The 12864-nt window shown below is 35.2% G+C and overlaps 1 protein-coding gene across 3 annotated transcripts; it reads left to right on the forward strand.

Moving 5' to 3' along the window:
• The first annotated feature begins 2255 nt into the window (after positions 1 to 2255).
• LOC146895366 (olfactory receptor 4C46-like) lies at positions 2256 to 10004 on the forward strand. 3 transcript variants are annotated; one of them, XM_087896761.1, is made up of 2 exons: positions 2256 to 2270; positions 9090 to 10004. In XM_087896761.1, exons 1-2 carry the CDS (start codon positions 2256 to 2258, stop codon positions 10002 to 10004), a joined length of 930 nt encoding a protein of 309 aa, XP_087752887.1. The 3 variants fall into 3 exon arrangements, with proteins under 3 accessions (XP_087752887.1, XP_085542068.2, XP_085542072.2); XM_085685942.2 differs by lacking the exon at positions 2256 to 2270 and adding an exon at positions 6438 to 6449 and having other exon boundaries at positions 9087 to 10004; XM_085685946.2 differs by lacking the exon at positions 2256 to 2270 and having other exon boundaries at positions 9063 to 10004.
• Positions 10005 to 12864: the final 2860 nt, after the last annotated feature.

Here is a 12864-nt window from a genome sequence, read left to right on the forward strand (position 1 = left end):
AACAACTGTGCAACAAATGAGAACAATATAAACAATGAATAAGCATCTTGATCAGAGATAAAAATGTATATTGCAATATGATAAATATATCCTAAAATTGTATAACTATACAATATGTATTAAGCAGAGTTAGAAGCATGCATGCATACAATATGATAAAATAACTTTGCTAGGTATACAAATATTGTAGACAAAAATAGGAAGATATTCAGTATAATTTAAATCTGTATCAATATACATGAATCTATACCAATGCAAACTGCCTTTGACTTTCGATGGATACCAACTCAGCCTAGATATAGTCAGGAGGGGCTTGGCGCTTCCTCAAAGCTATGTGCCTTACCCTCTCTGAGGTGGGGATGGGGTGTTTGGTAGAGGCAATAAGAGAGGGAATGAGAGGAGGGGAAGGAGTGGGAATTGGAATTGGTATGTAAAATCAAAAAATATAGTTTGCTTTTCTTTTTAAAAATTTAAAAATGAAAGTTGTCCAGATAGGGTTTCTCTCTAGCTTTGGTAACTTGTCCTGGAACTAGCTCTTGTAGACCAGGCTGGCCTTGAGCACACAGAGATCCCCCTGCCTCTGCCTCCTGAGTGTTGGAATTAAAGTGAAGCACCAGCACCTCCCCAAAAACTTGCCTTTACTTTTATGGGGAAAGTTTTTTTTCTATGATTCTGTTGAATATGTTTTCTGTAACTTTGAGCTAGTATTCTCTTCCTTTTATTATTTTATTATCTCTTTTATTCTTAAGTTTGGTTTTTTTAATGGTGTTCATTGATATTTTGTGTTAGAAAAATTTTGAATTTAACATTTTCTTTGACTGATATATCTATTTATTCTCATATCTTCAAATCCTGAGATTCTGTCTTCCAATTTTTTTATTATGTTGGTGATGCTTGTGTCTTTAATTTCTGTTCTGATCTGATAATAGTTGAACAATTGCTTCATGAAGCTGTGATTCCAATGTAGGAAATTAAGCTATAAGATAAAATATTACTGTGACTACTACATAAGATCCAGACAGATCTATTCTTTTCAATCATACATTTAATTTAAATATTATTTCATATTTTTAATTTCAAATGTCCACTTGTGGGCATTGGTAATGATATTTCAGAAAAAAAGTGATTAAAAATTTAGCTGAGAAGTATTTATTAATAGGCATTTTTATGTTTTTATTTATACCAGCTTAAAGATTAAATTTTATTTATAATTGTTAGCTCTCTATTTTATTTTCTGTTTGATTTTGTTTAGATGTTATTGGATTCATTAAAATTGTTTTAGTGTTGGAACAATAAAACTCTGCTTATTTAATATGTTTATTTTAGGTGTTATATTTATCTAGTGAAGTTTTTCTTGAGACAGGCTCTGTTATATAGCCCTTTCTGGCCTGAAATCTCACATTGCCCACATGGTTTAGCGTTCATAGACATAGCCCTGCCTGTGCCTCTTCAGTGCTTAAATTAAAAGCATGAGCCCGTATGTCTGGCTGTATTATCAGGATTTTTGGAAATACATTGTGAGTGTTAATATGAGTAGGAAAATATGTATATATCTCTTAAAGAAGGCCATAAAGAGAAGGTTTCTAAATAAAATGATGAGGTTTTAAAGAAAATGCTTCATTAAAATTTAAATTTGATTTAAGCAGTGCATTGCCAAGAATCTTTCGTGTTCTCTCTAGTATAGTATTGTCATTACTGTGGGAATTGAATTATCTTCACACCTATAATGTCTCTTATTCAGTAAGAATTCTTTTCTTGCCTCTTGTTTAAAATGGTATTATTTTATTTTCTTCCTAATCTTCTACCATCAGTAAGTAAAAAAAAAACTATAAAAGACAATAATACAAATATCTTCAATAATATGTAAAATAAAATCTTGGTCTTTGGAGAGTGTTCATTTGATGAATTGCTCACTGTACAGTGTGAGAATTTGAGGTCAAATACCTAGCTCCCATATGAAAAGCCAGGAATGGCACTTAATGATAGGGAGATAGAGACATGATTATATCCAAAGTTCAATGGTCGGTAAGCCTAGCTGAATAGTTGAAATTGAGATTCAGGGAAACCTCTTCCTCAAAAAGTATAATGAAGTTAAAGAGAAAAAGAAATAACATTGGGTATCTGTGCCTGTATTGTCATATGCACACACAAAGATACTCTTGTATGCATCAAACAGACATTAAAAAATAGGTTTTGGAGCATATGTTGGAATAAAATCAACATACATAGATTTAAGATAAAATGTATTAAAAGACATGAAAATGAGAATTGTGAGTGTACTTATGATGAAGATAATTAAACCAAGCTTTAATGGAAATTAGAAGAAAATTTTTGCTGCATGGAAATGTATGAGAAAAGTGAAATCACTAGGTACTCACTCAGTCATCTATATCAACTTAAATTTTTTTTTCCTGACTGAAAGCCATAAAAATAAGATTTAAATTTTAGACCATCTTATTTGAAAATTTCCAAATTTGAAGTCATGGAAGAAAGTATTAACTTTTATTAGTATTGCTATGAGACTGTGGCTTACCAGTGAGATTCTAACCAGCGTCTGTCTCAGGCAGGAGATCCATGGTGTCTCCCATTCCCAGCATTCAGTTCTGTCAACTCTGCTTACCTAAGTTCTGCCCTATCAGGACAAGCAGTTTCTTTATTGATTAACCAATGAAAGCAACACAAAAATAGAAGGAACTCCTATACCATCCCTTTATATAAATGGACTCAACTCACTGATAAAAAGGCACAAGTTAACAGATTAGATAAGAAAACAAAATCCATCCCACTTCTGTATACAAGAAACAAATTTCAACCTCAAAGACAGACATCGTCTCAGAGTAAAGGGTTGGGAAAAGATATACCAATCAAATGGACCTAAGAAACAAGCTGGTGTAGCTATCCTAATATCTAACAAAAGAGACTTCAAGCTAAAGTCAGTCAAAAGAGACAAAGAAAGTCATTTCATATTAGTCACAGGGAAAATCTTGCTCAGGTAAGATTTCGGAATCTCAGAGCTGTTTTGATTTGCATTTCTCTGATGACTAAGGATGTTGAATATTTCCTTACATGTCTTTCAGCCATTGTAGATTCCTCTGTGGAGAGTTCTCTGTTTAAATCTGTACTCCATTTTCTTTTTGGATTATTTGTTCTTTTGATGACAAATTTCTTGAGTTCTTTGTATATTTTGGAGATCAGACCTCTATATGATGTGGGAATAGTAAAGATCTTTTCCCATTCTGTAGCTTATCATTTTGTCTGTTGCACATGTTCTTTCCTTTACAGAACCTTCTCAGTTTCAGGAGGTCCCATTTATTAAATTTATTAATTGTTTCTCTCAGTGTCTGTGCTACTGGGTTATATTTAGGAAGTGGTCTCCTGTGCCAATGCTGTCAAAAGTGTACTTCCCACTTTCTCTTCTATGAGGTTAAGTGTGGCTGGCTTTAGGTTGAGATCTTTGATCTATTTGGACTTGAGTTTTGTGCATGGTGATACATATGGGTCTATCTTCATTCTTCTACATGTTGATATCCAGTCATGCCAGCACCATTTGTTAAATATGCTTTCTTTTTTCCATTTGATATTTTTTGCTTCTTTGTCAAAAATCAGTTGTTTGAATTTGGATTCATTGTGTCTGTGTGGATTGATATCCAGTTCTTCAATTTGGGTCCATTGGGCCTCCTGTCTGTTTTTATGCCAATGCCAGGCTGTTTTCAGTACTGTATCTTCCCGATATACAGATGATAAAAGGGTTGGAAAGAAATCAGAGAAACATCACCCTTCACAATTGCCACAAATAGAATAAAATATCTCAGAGTAACTCTAATCAAACACATAGAAGACTTGTATGACAAGAACTTTAAATCTTTGAAGAAAGAAATTGAAGATGAAATAAGAAAGTATAAAGATCTCCCATGCTCTTGGGTAGGTAGAATTAACATAGTAAAAAGGGCAATCTTACCAAAATCAATCTACAGATTCAATGTAATGCCCATCAAAATTCTTTACAGACCTCGAAAAAGTGGTTCTCAACTTTATATGGAAAATCAAAATACCCAGGATAGCCGAAACAATCCTGTACAATATAAGAACTTCTGGAGGCATCACAATCCCTGACCTCAAACTCTACTACAGAGCTACAGTATTGTATCTAATTTTATCAGCTTAAACAACAACAGAAACACACAAAACTGATAAATTATTAAGATCAGAGAAGACATACAATGGAAGCAGAAAATAAAATGTAGTGTGGTGGTCGGTTTTATTTTCTGGACTACAGAGAGATTGGTAATTATAATTGTGATAATGACAATAACCTCAGTGAAGTCCAAATATATTCTAGAATTCAGGTGATAGGGATGTCTTAATGCCCATTTTATAATTATAACAAGTGAACTATGAGAGTGTAAGATTTGACAAAGCGAAATTATATATGATTTGGGCGAACCTGGTCTAAAAGAGCTAGTTCTAGGACAGTCTTTAAAGCTACAGTGAAACCTTGTCTCAAAAATCTAAAAAAAAAAAAAAAAAGGAAAAAGAAAGAAAATAAAAAAGAAAAAGTTTTCTAGCGAGACAGGAGAATTAGAAGCTTGTTGTATAAGAATGAGCTCCACATCAACTTGAAAAGCTGGAACTGATTGCACATGTGTGACCACAATATTAGAGTATGTTTTGATGCTGTGGCAAACACAGGAAAGACTTGATAAAATATGACAACATCCAGGTTTTGTGTTAAGTGCTGTTGGTATGTGGATTCTTAACAAGAAAAACTCAAATAAAAAATATGGAATAAAAACATAAACTTTTCAAGTATAGAAAATTCAGTTCTCAGCTAAAAACTGTCAAGTGTCAAATAAAGGTTTCCAGAACACCAGCTTCTAAGAGAGGTTCTTTCTATCACAGGAGATAATGAATTCCTGTGAGACAATCTCAGATATAAAACCGCAGAACTCTGAAAGCACACAGCTGTAAACACTCTTTATAGGTAGGGCACAGCTGTTTCCTCACTGAAAGACTGACCAGGAGTTGATCGGTTTGATTATTTTGCAAATTTGCTACCTCTTATCTAGCAGAAGTAGACTCAGAAAACAAAAGCCATTTCTCTAGAGTGCCCTACAAGCATCATAGGTCATGATTTCTCTGAAATAATTTTAATTTGGGGGGAATAGAGGAAGAATTTTCATGTGAATATACTTCCTTAATAAAATCTTATTTGATAGTAAGTTATCTAGGAGTTTCTTAGCAAATGTATTCATATATTTCATAGAGAAAGTTTCTTTTCTTTAAGAAAAGTTTCATTGAAAGTGGTATTGCTATGAAGACAGAACACCCACAACTATGGTCAAGACAATTTCCAACTGTTAAGGTATGTTTTTCAAATGTGCTTATTAAGTACTGTGATTTTTTTTCACATATAGAATAATCATCTCTCAATGTTCATCAAATACAGTCACAGAGGTTTTCCTCTTCATCATAATTTTTAAAATTTAACAGATAAATGTTTTATTATTATCATTAGGTATTGTAAAACTAAAAGAAATAAAGCAATGAATAAGACCCTCCTATCTATTTTATGAAATATTACTTTGCCCTTTGACACTTCCATTAAAAATCAGAATAAATCATGAGAATACAAATGTTTAGTTGGACCTCTCACTCATAAGTCTCAAAGATTAGTATTAATTGCATTATTATTAAGTTCTTGATTTTAAGCACAAACACAGACAACTCACTGTGAGACAGCTCTGTGTGTGACTTCTTAGAAAGTACGGTTGGGGATGATTCTTCTTCAGCTCATGACAGGGTCAAACGTTACTTCATGTTTTTGCCCACCCACTTAAGCTTATCTGTTATGTGTACACAACTTTACAAAAATAACTTGAAGCTTTATACTTGTTACCTTTGTGCATGTTTTCTATTTTAACCAGTTCTCAAAATAAATTACTAGGCAGGTTTTACTTTATAGACAAACGATGAAGCAGCTTCATGAGGTGCAAGGTAATGAATGTAAAATGAGAGGAGGGAAAGGAGGGAAAGATGATTTCACTTGTTCCTTACATTTCTTGAATGGTTATATCTGGTCACTGCTCTGATAGTTCTTAGTGGGTGAGGAAAAAGAGGGTAGAAAGAGAAAGAGGAGGAAGGGAGGGGAGGGGAGAAAATATATAGATCAATAAAAACAATATATAAAAGATAATTCTGGTACCCCTCTTTATAATTTTGTTAGCGAAAAGTGATCTTTAGTTAGGCCAAGATAAAATAACTAATTCAAGAATCCAGCTGCATGTATTTCTTAGTATTTGAAATGTAAATATATCATGAATCATCTATATGTTCACTGACATAAGAGGTCAAATATAGTTTATCTAGAGCTACTAAGTACTAGCTTCAGCACTCCCACAGGTTTCAGACTTCTACAACAAATGAAAGCTGGCTTGAGAATGGGATCTGAGGTGTAGAACAAACTAACTGACTCAGGCAATTTGTACCTGCATACTTCTTTATTCCTTGGTATAAGAAGAAAGAAGGGAAAAGAAGAAGAAGAAGCACAAGGGCAAAGCATAAGGGTAAGGTAGGAGATAAGGCATAAGGTTGAAAATGAGGGGGTGATCTCCACTAAGGTTTTAGTTTATATAGGCTTACTGCAATAGGATCAAGTATGTATTTTCACAGACTTACAAGAAACTAGTGGATATGGCAAGGAGACAACTTATGTTTCAGAGAGGACAGGGCTGTGAAGTTCTCCTGTGGCTGAGAATGCAGCATTGGAAACTATACTAACCTGCAGGCATGCTTGATTTGCATTAATATCTAGCTGGGTGAGTTAAAAGGAGTCTCTTCTGAGGACCCTGCTTTTGACTCCAGCATTGTGACCAGGTAAGAATTTTTCTCTCTTAATCTAATTTTCCCTATATAAACAGTTAATTTTCTGAGCTATGATCCTGTTAGTTAAAACCAAGGTGAAGGGTAAATTCAGAATATAAGTAACCTGTTAACTCAGAACAGACGACCAATAGATTACACCTTCTGAGGTTGCTGTTAGAGCAGACATACTACCTCTATGTGTCTCCTTTCTTACCAGTGACTGCTGTCAATAAAGAAAGTTTGTAGGGACTGTTTAATGTAGATTTGGGCTATGGGAACAAGACTTGGCTGAATCCTTTTCAAACCTTTTCAGGACTTCATGGTATGTGGGGTAAGGTATCTGGTTGCCCTACAGGAAAAGTAGGTTTATACACTCCTGGGATACTACAGAAAGGAGAAATGCCATGATTTCACCAGATTTTTACAGACTTGACAATGACTTATTCAAAAGACAAATGTGCCTGTAGCTCTGTAAAAAATGCATTATTCCAGGTGAAGTATACATACACACTTCCTATGGATAGTCAAGTAGAAGTGTCAGCTGTATATTTACTGTATAATACTTGTGGGTTCACAACTGATTTTGTCACCCAAATCATGAAATGAAGCAAAATGTCAGAAGCCCATTTAAGGTAAATTATAAACCAATATTTGTATAAAATGACAATTATAGAGTTTAATTGTAAGACTTTTAATAATAGTATCTGTTAAAAATTTTCAGACAAAATTAATTAAGAAAAAAAAATCAAAGTCATCATTTTTCTTCCAATTATCAGCATGGAAACACTGACTTTCTGGTTTTATAATATTAACAATAAAATTGCTATACAATTATATGTTACATGATTATACATAATGTTATATAATTATAAAGCTAACTATATAAATTGTAGAAAAATGATATTAATCAGCAATTTCATTTTTAACTGGGATTGGATAAAGAAATACCTATAGGAAAATACCACTAAGAGACAGTATGTTTTATCAATTTATTTAATATTGACTCTGAAATTATACATGGTACTATCCTTCATTTGCTTATCTCAAAAATAGAAAAATTACATCAGCTACAATGAATATTAAAAGTATTCAAGTAAATGAGGAACAATGTGAGTACATAGGAGAATTACTTTTTTATAGTGTAAATGAGGAACAGTGTGAGTACATAGGAGAATTACTTTATCATAGCTCTACAATGTGAGTACATAGGAGAATTACTTTATTATAGCTCTACAAGGGTTTCACATACACTGTCAATTAGTATGCATTATTTTATAGTAACACTTTTATCCCTTTACTAAGTAGTTTTGATTATTACCCTGACTTTATTTATATCCATTATTGAGTTGTTTCATTTCTTATTAAATTTTATTTTGGAAAAATAAATAAAGATGAGTATTTTTCACTACCCTAGTATTTGTTTGAAAAAAATAGAATCATAATATATTTATATCTGTTTTTGTAAAGCAAAATACATTTATTAAGTGATGAAAGAAAACATGACATGTAGTGTAATCTCTGAGCTTCCTTTTCCGAATTTGATTTAGAACTGAACTCAATTCTATTTCTTTCAAGGCACTAAAGTCAGTTTATTAAATTGGTGCCCAGAGTTTCATCTTATCCCTATGACTTGTTAGATTTCAAATTATATTTTCAATTTCATTTTTAGGTTCCTTATCTCATAAGATTACAAACAAAAAGCTTTAGCTTTATATTTGTGCTTACTACTTTGATCCTCCACATATTTGAAACTTTCCACCTCTAGCATTATTTACAAAAGTTCTTTTTGTTTTTTTTTTCTTTTTTATAATCTTTGCAGTTATCTTAATTCAGTCATCCAGGTGTCAATTTGAGTAACACAAAGTATGAAGAGCTGTATTCTGTATATGAAAACAACTAACAACAGTATTCACAAAATTTTATACCTGAGTAACATTTAATTGCTATTTTTTTTTAATTTTCAAGACAGGGTTTCTCGGTACCTTTTGGAGCCTGCCCTGGAACTTGCTCTTGTAGACCAGGCTGGCTCGAATTCACAGAGATCTGCCTGCTTCTGCCTCCCAAGTGCTGGGATTAAAGGTGTGCGCCACCACAGCCTGTCCCTGGGTAACATTTAAATGTTAATTATGAGAATGCAGAAGTAAAAGGAAGTTGATGATGAATTATTCTTCCTGGCCAAAAAAAAAAAAAAAGTGATTAACTTTTCAATGAAGCAGATGGAAAAGAAGAATGTGACCGAGTTTGTTCTCCTGGGCCTCACACAGAACAAAGACATGCAGAAAATTGTATTTGTTGTGTTTTTGATTATCTACATAGTCTCCGTGATTGGAAATTTGCTCATTCTGTTCACCATCATATACCATCAAATGGTAAGATCCCCTATGTACTTCTTCCTTGCCTATCTCTCCTTTATTGATGCCTGTTATTCTTCTGTCAATAACCCTAAACTGATTTTTGACTCACTTCATGAAAAAAAGACTATTCAATTCAATGGATGCATGACCCAAGTCTTTGGAGAGCATTTCTTTGGAGGAGCTGAAATCATCCTGCTTGCTGTGATGGCTTATGATCGCTATGTGGCCATATGCAAGCCCCTGCACTATGTAACCATCATGAACCGAGCAGTATGTAACCTGCTCATGGGGGTGTCATGGATGGGAGGGTTTCTTCATGGAATCATACAGATCCTGTTCATTATTGATTTACCTTTCTGTGGCCCTAATGTCATAGATCACTTTACGTGTGATCTGAACCCTTTGCTTGAACTGGTCTGCACTGATACCCACATTCTGGGGCTCTTTGTTGCTGTCAACAGTGGGTTTATCTGTGTATTCACATTTCTCCTTCTTCTGGGCTCCTACGCAGTTATCCTGTACTCATTAAGAAACCACAGTGCAGAAGGGAGACACAAAGCCCTCTCCACTTGTGTTTCCCACATCACTGTTGTTGTTTTATTCTTTGTGCCCTGCATATTTGTGTACTTGAGGCCTGCAACTACTTTACGTATTGATAAGGCAGTTACTGTGTTCTACACAATGATAACTCCCATGTTAAACCCTTTAATCTATACCTTGAGAAATGCTCAAATGAAAGATGCTATTAGGGGATTGTTCAATAGAAAAATACACGCAGAACACAAATAAGTATATTTTGATTCAAATCAGAAAATAATTAACTGTGCATTTTAGATTGACTTCATATAGAACATTTAACTCATGAAGCAAAAACAGCTGTCATTTACGGGGTGGCCTTGAAAGAAGCAGGAAAAAAAAATACCATAGAAAGGAGAAACCTAACCCAGTCTAGGTTATATTTGCACCACTATTAAAACACACATTTCCAGTTTCTAATGCCTATTCAGCACTAATGAATTACTCTAAACAATCTATGCTTTTTGAAGTTGAGCATTTGCAATTGACCCATTCCACTTAAAACCCATTAAAAATCTTTCACTGATATTTCCTGGTTCTCTGATATTTTTCTTCTGTACGTTCCCACTCACAGTAAAGTTTGGTAACAGAAACATTCATGGCTCATCCTTCGGTCAAAGCTATCTTTCTCAGTTTTTGCCAAAATTGGGTCATCCAAGCTCTGCTAGGTTGAATAGTAGGGTTTGCATGACAAACAGCACCAACATTCCTGTTTCATTGATCCTTGAATCTCTAATTCACCATCCTTACATGAGGGAGGTACCACCATTTCTAATTTACTCACTACAGACTCTCCTTTTTCAGTCATGTCAAAAACAAAAGTATAAACAATGACCTTATCACTACCTGAGTAATGACATTAAATGAATGTTCTTGTTCTAGTGAGTCTACATTGTTAAAGCTGATTTAATATAGCTTGAAGTTTGTTCCATTATGATCATACGTGTTTCTAGGTAAATTTAACAAATCATAAAGTTCTTTGAAATGTAGAACACCTGAATAACACTGTACTCATAGATTATGACTTGGATTAGAGTATAATTATTGTTTCAGAAAAAAAGAGTAGGGTTGTGGGAGTGATTTATTTAAACTATTTTCTTTAAGTTTTTTGAATTAACTGTTTTTATTTTGAGATTATAATTACATCATTTACTCTCTGGCAAAATTCTTCCATTATAGTCGTTCTTGTCTCTGTCAAATATGTGGCCTTGTTTCACAGTATTGTTTAGTAGACCCATAATCTCAGAGCCTGCCATAATAGTTTCCCCAGACTGTGTATTTAAATTCTTCAGGTAGACACGTACTTCAGAAGGAAGGTCCTTCTACTGAGTGGAGAAAATTGATCACATTTAAAGATTCTTATTTTCTGTTCATTTTTCTTAGTCTCTTCCTCCATTTATTAATGGAGTCCAGGAAGTAGTATTCACCTTTTTCTAATCATCTTTGTATTAAAATTTGTGTGTCTTTGAGAACTCTTTTTCCCCACGAAGCTTCTCTAATTGCAAAATATGGTGTTTATTTTTCTTTCTGAATCTAGATATATAAACTTATATTTTTCTCTTAACAGAAAAGTATCAAAACAATTAATGCCATATAGCCAGGGTGTGTGGACCTCAGCCAAGCAGGAGCTGGGGACCCTCACCATGGCCCAATGGACCCTAGCTAAGCACCTATCCCATGGCATGTGGCCTAGGTGCATGGAACTCAGCAAAATGCACCAACCAGGAGCCTGCCCAGTACCATGGTGCAGGGCAGAAGGGAGGTATAATGAATTCTTTGTGAGGAGGAAGTATGGCCCTGTCTAGTATCATGGCAACCTGAGTGAAACAAGGAGACCCGCACACAGGCCTCTTCACTGTGCTAATAGGAGTGGGAGATCTATCTCCAACCCCACCAGCTGCAACACTCAGGAGAGCGGGTCCTGCTTTCAGCGGGGCAGCACAATATGATCAACCTTGTTAGCTGAGGTGCAGAAGAATCACACAGTTGTGAACATAAGATATATGCTCTCATTCTCTCATCTGTCTTATGTCAGAGACAGGGGAATGATGCCTTTCCCTCAGCCATTAGTTCCTGGGACAGGTGGGAGGCTTGGCCCTGTGGGCATAAGTGTGGGAGAGTTATGTGACCCCCTTCAGATGCTACACTTGGAAGACCATGTCTTGCTCTTTCACCATGGCAGCATAGTACAGCCAACCCTCTTAGATCAGGTGTGGATGAGCCAAATCTAAAGTTATGAGCATGAAAGAGCTGTTCCCATTACCCATCCATCTTGTAGCAGCATGGGCACAGGAGAGTTGTGTCCTCCCACCTTCCTATCAATGCCTGGGGAAGGTAGGTAAGATACATCATGAGTAACTCTGACAGGTCCCACTGTGGGTGGGGGAACAAGGGCAGGCAACAGAATATGCCACGTGATTGGACATTGGAAGTGAAGTTTAATTAGAAGGGGTTGTAGAGGGAGGAGGGAGAGGAGGAAGGGAGAAAGAGACAGAAATAAAAACCAAAGAGAGAGAGAGAGAGAAATTTGCCTCCAGAAGAAGACTAAGAGACTGGGAGAAGGCACAGATTCTCTTAAAAGGAATGTTTACCATTTGTTATGCAGGTGAGTACAGGGCGTGATCTGCTGTGTCAGGGTGTGACTGAATACTAACATTTCTCATTTCCTTTTTTCTTAAAAAGGTAAGGAACTGGGTGTGGCAGGGTAAGGGGGGGTGAGGATGAGTTCTCAACACTGTTTCCTGTTGATTTGTGGGTGTCAAAATCTTGGGGGACTTGAGAAAATTGGAATGCTGATCACACCCTGTGTTAGTAGTTGCTTAACTGGTGTCCAGGCTCTTTGGAATTGTACAGTGTCTCTTGGACCTGACAAAGAGTTGGCAGAGTAGAGAAAAATGTCAATTTATTAAGAAAATTAATTTCTCTAGGTCCTGGTGATTGAGGAGGAGGGTGTCGGGACCGGAGGAGGTGGAGATGCTTAGAATATTTACTTAAGGTCTTGTTATTGTGGGAGAGGTACATCTGACCTGTTTGAGGCGAATGCTCCATTCGGCTCCCTGAAACTTAAACGAGT

Source organism: Myodes glareolus, chromosome 2, assembly GCF_982192425.1.
Source record: "Myodes glareolus chromosome 2, mMyoGla1.1, whole genome shotgun sequence".
Classification (NCBI taxonomy): domain Eukaryota; kingdom Metazoa; phylum Chordata; class Mammalia; order Rodentia; family Cricetidae; genus Myodes; species Myodes glareolus.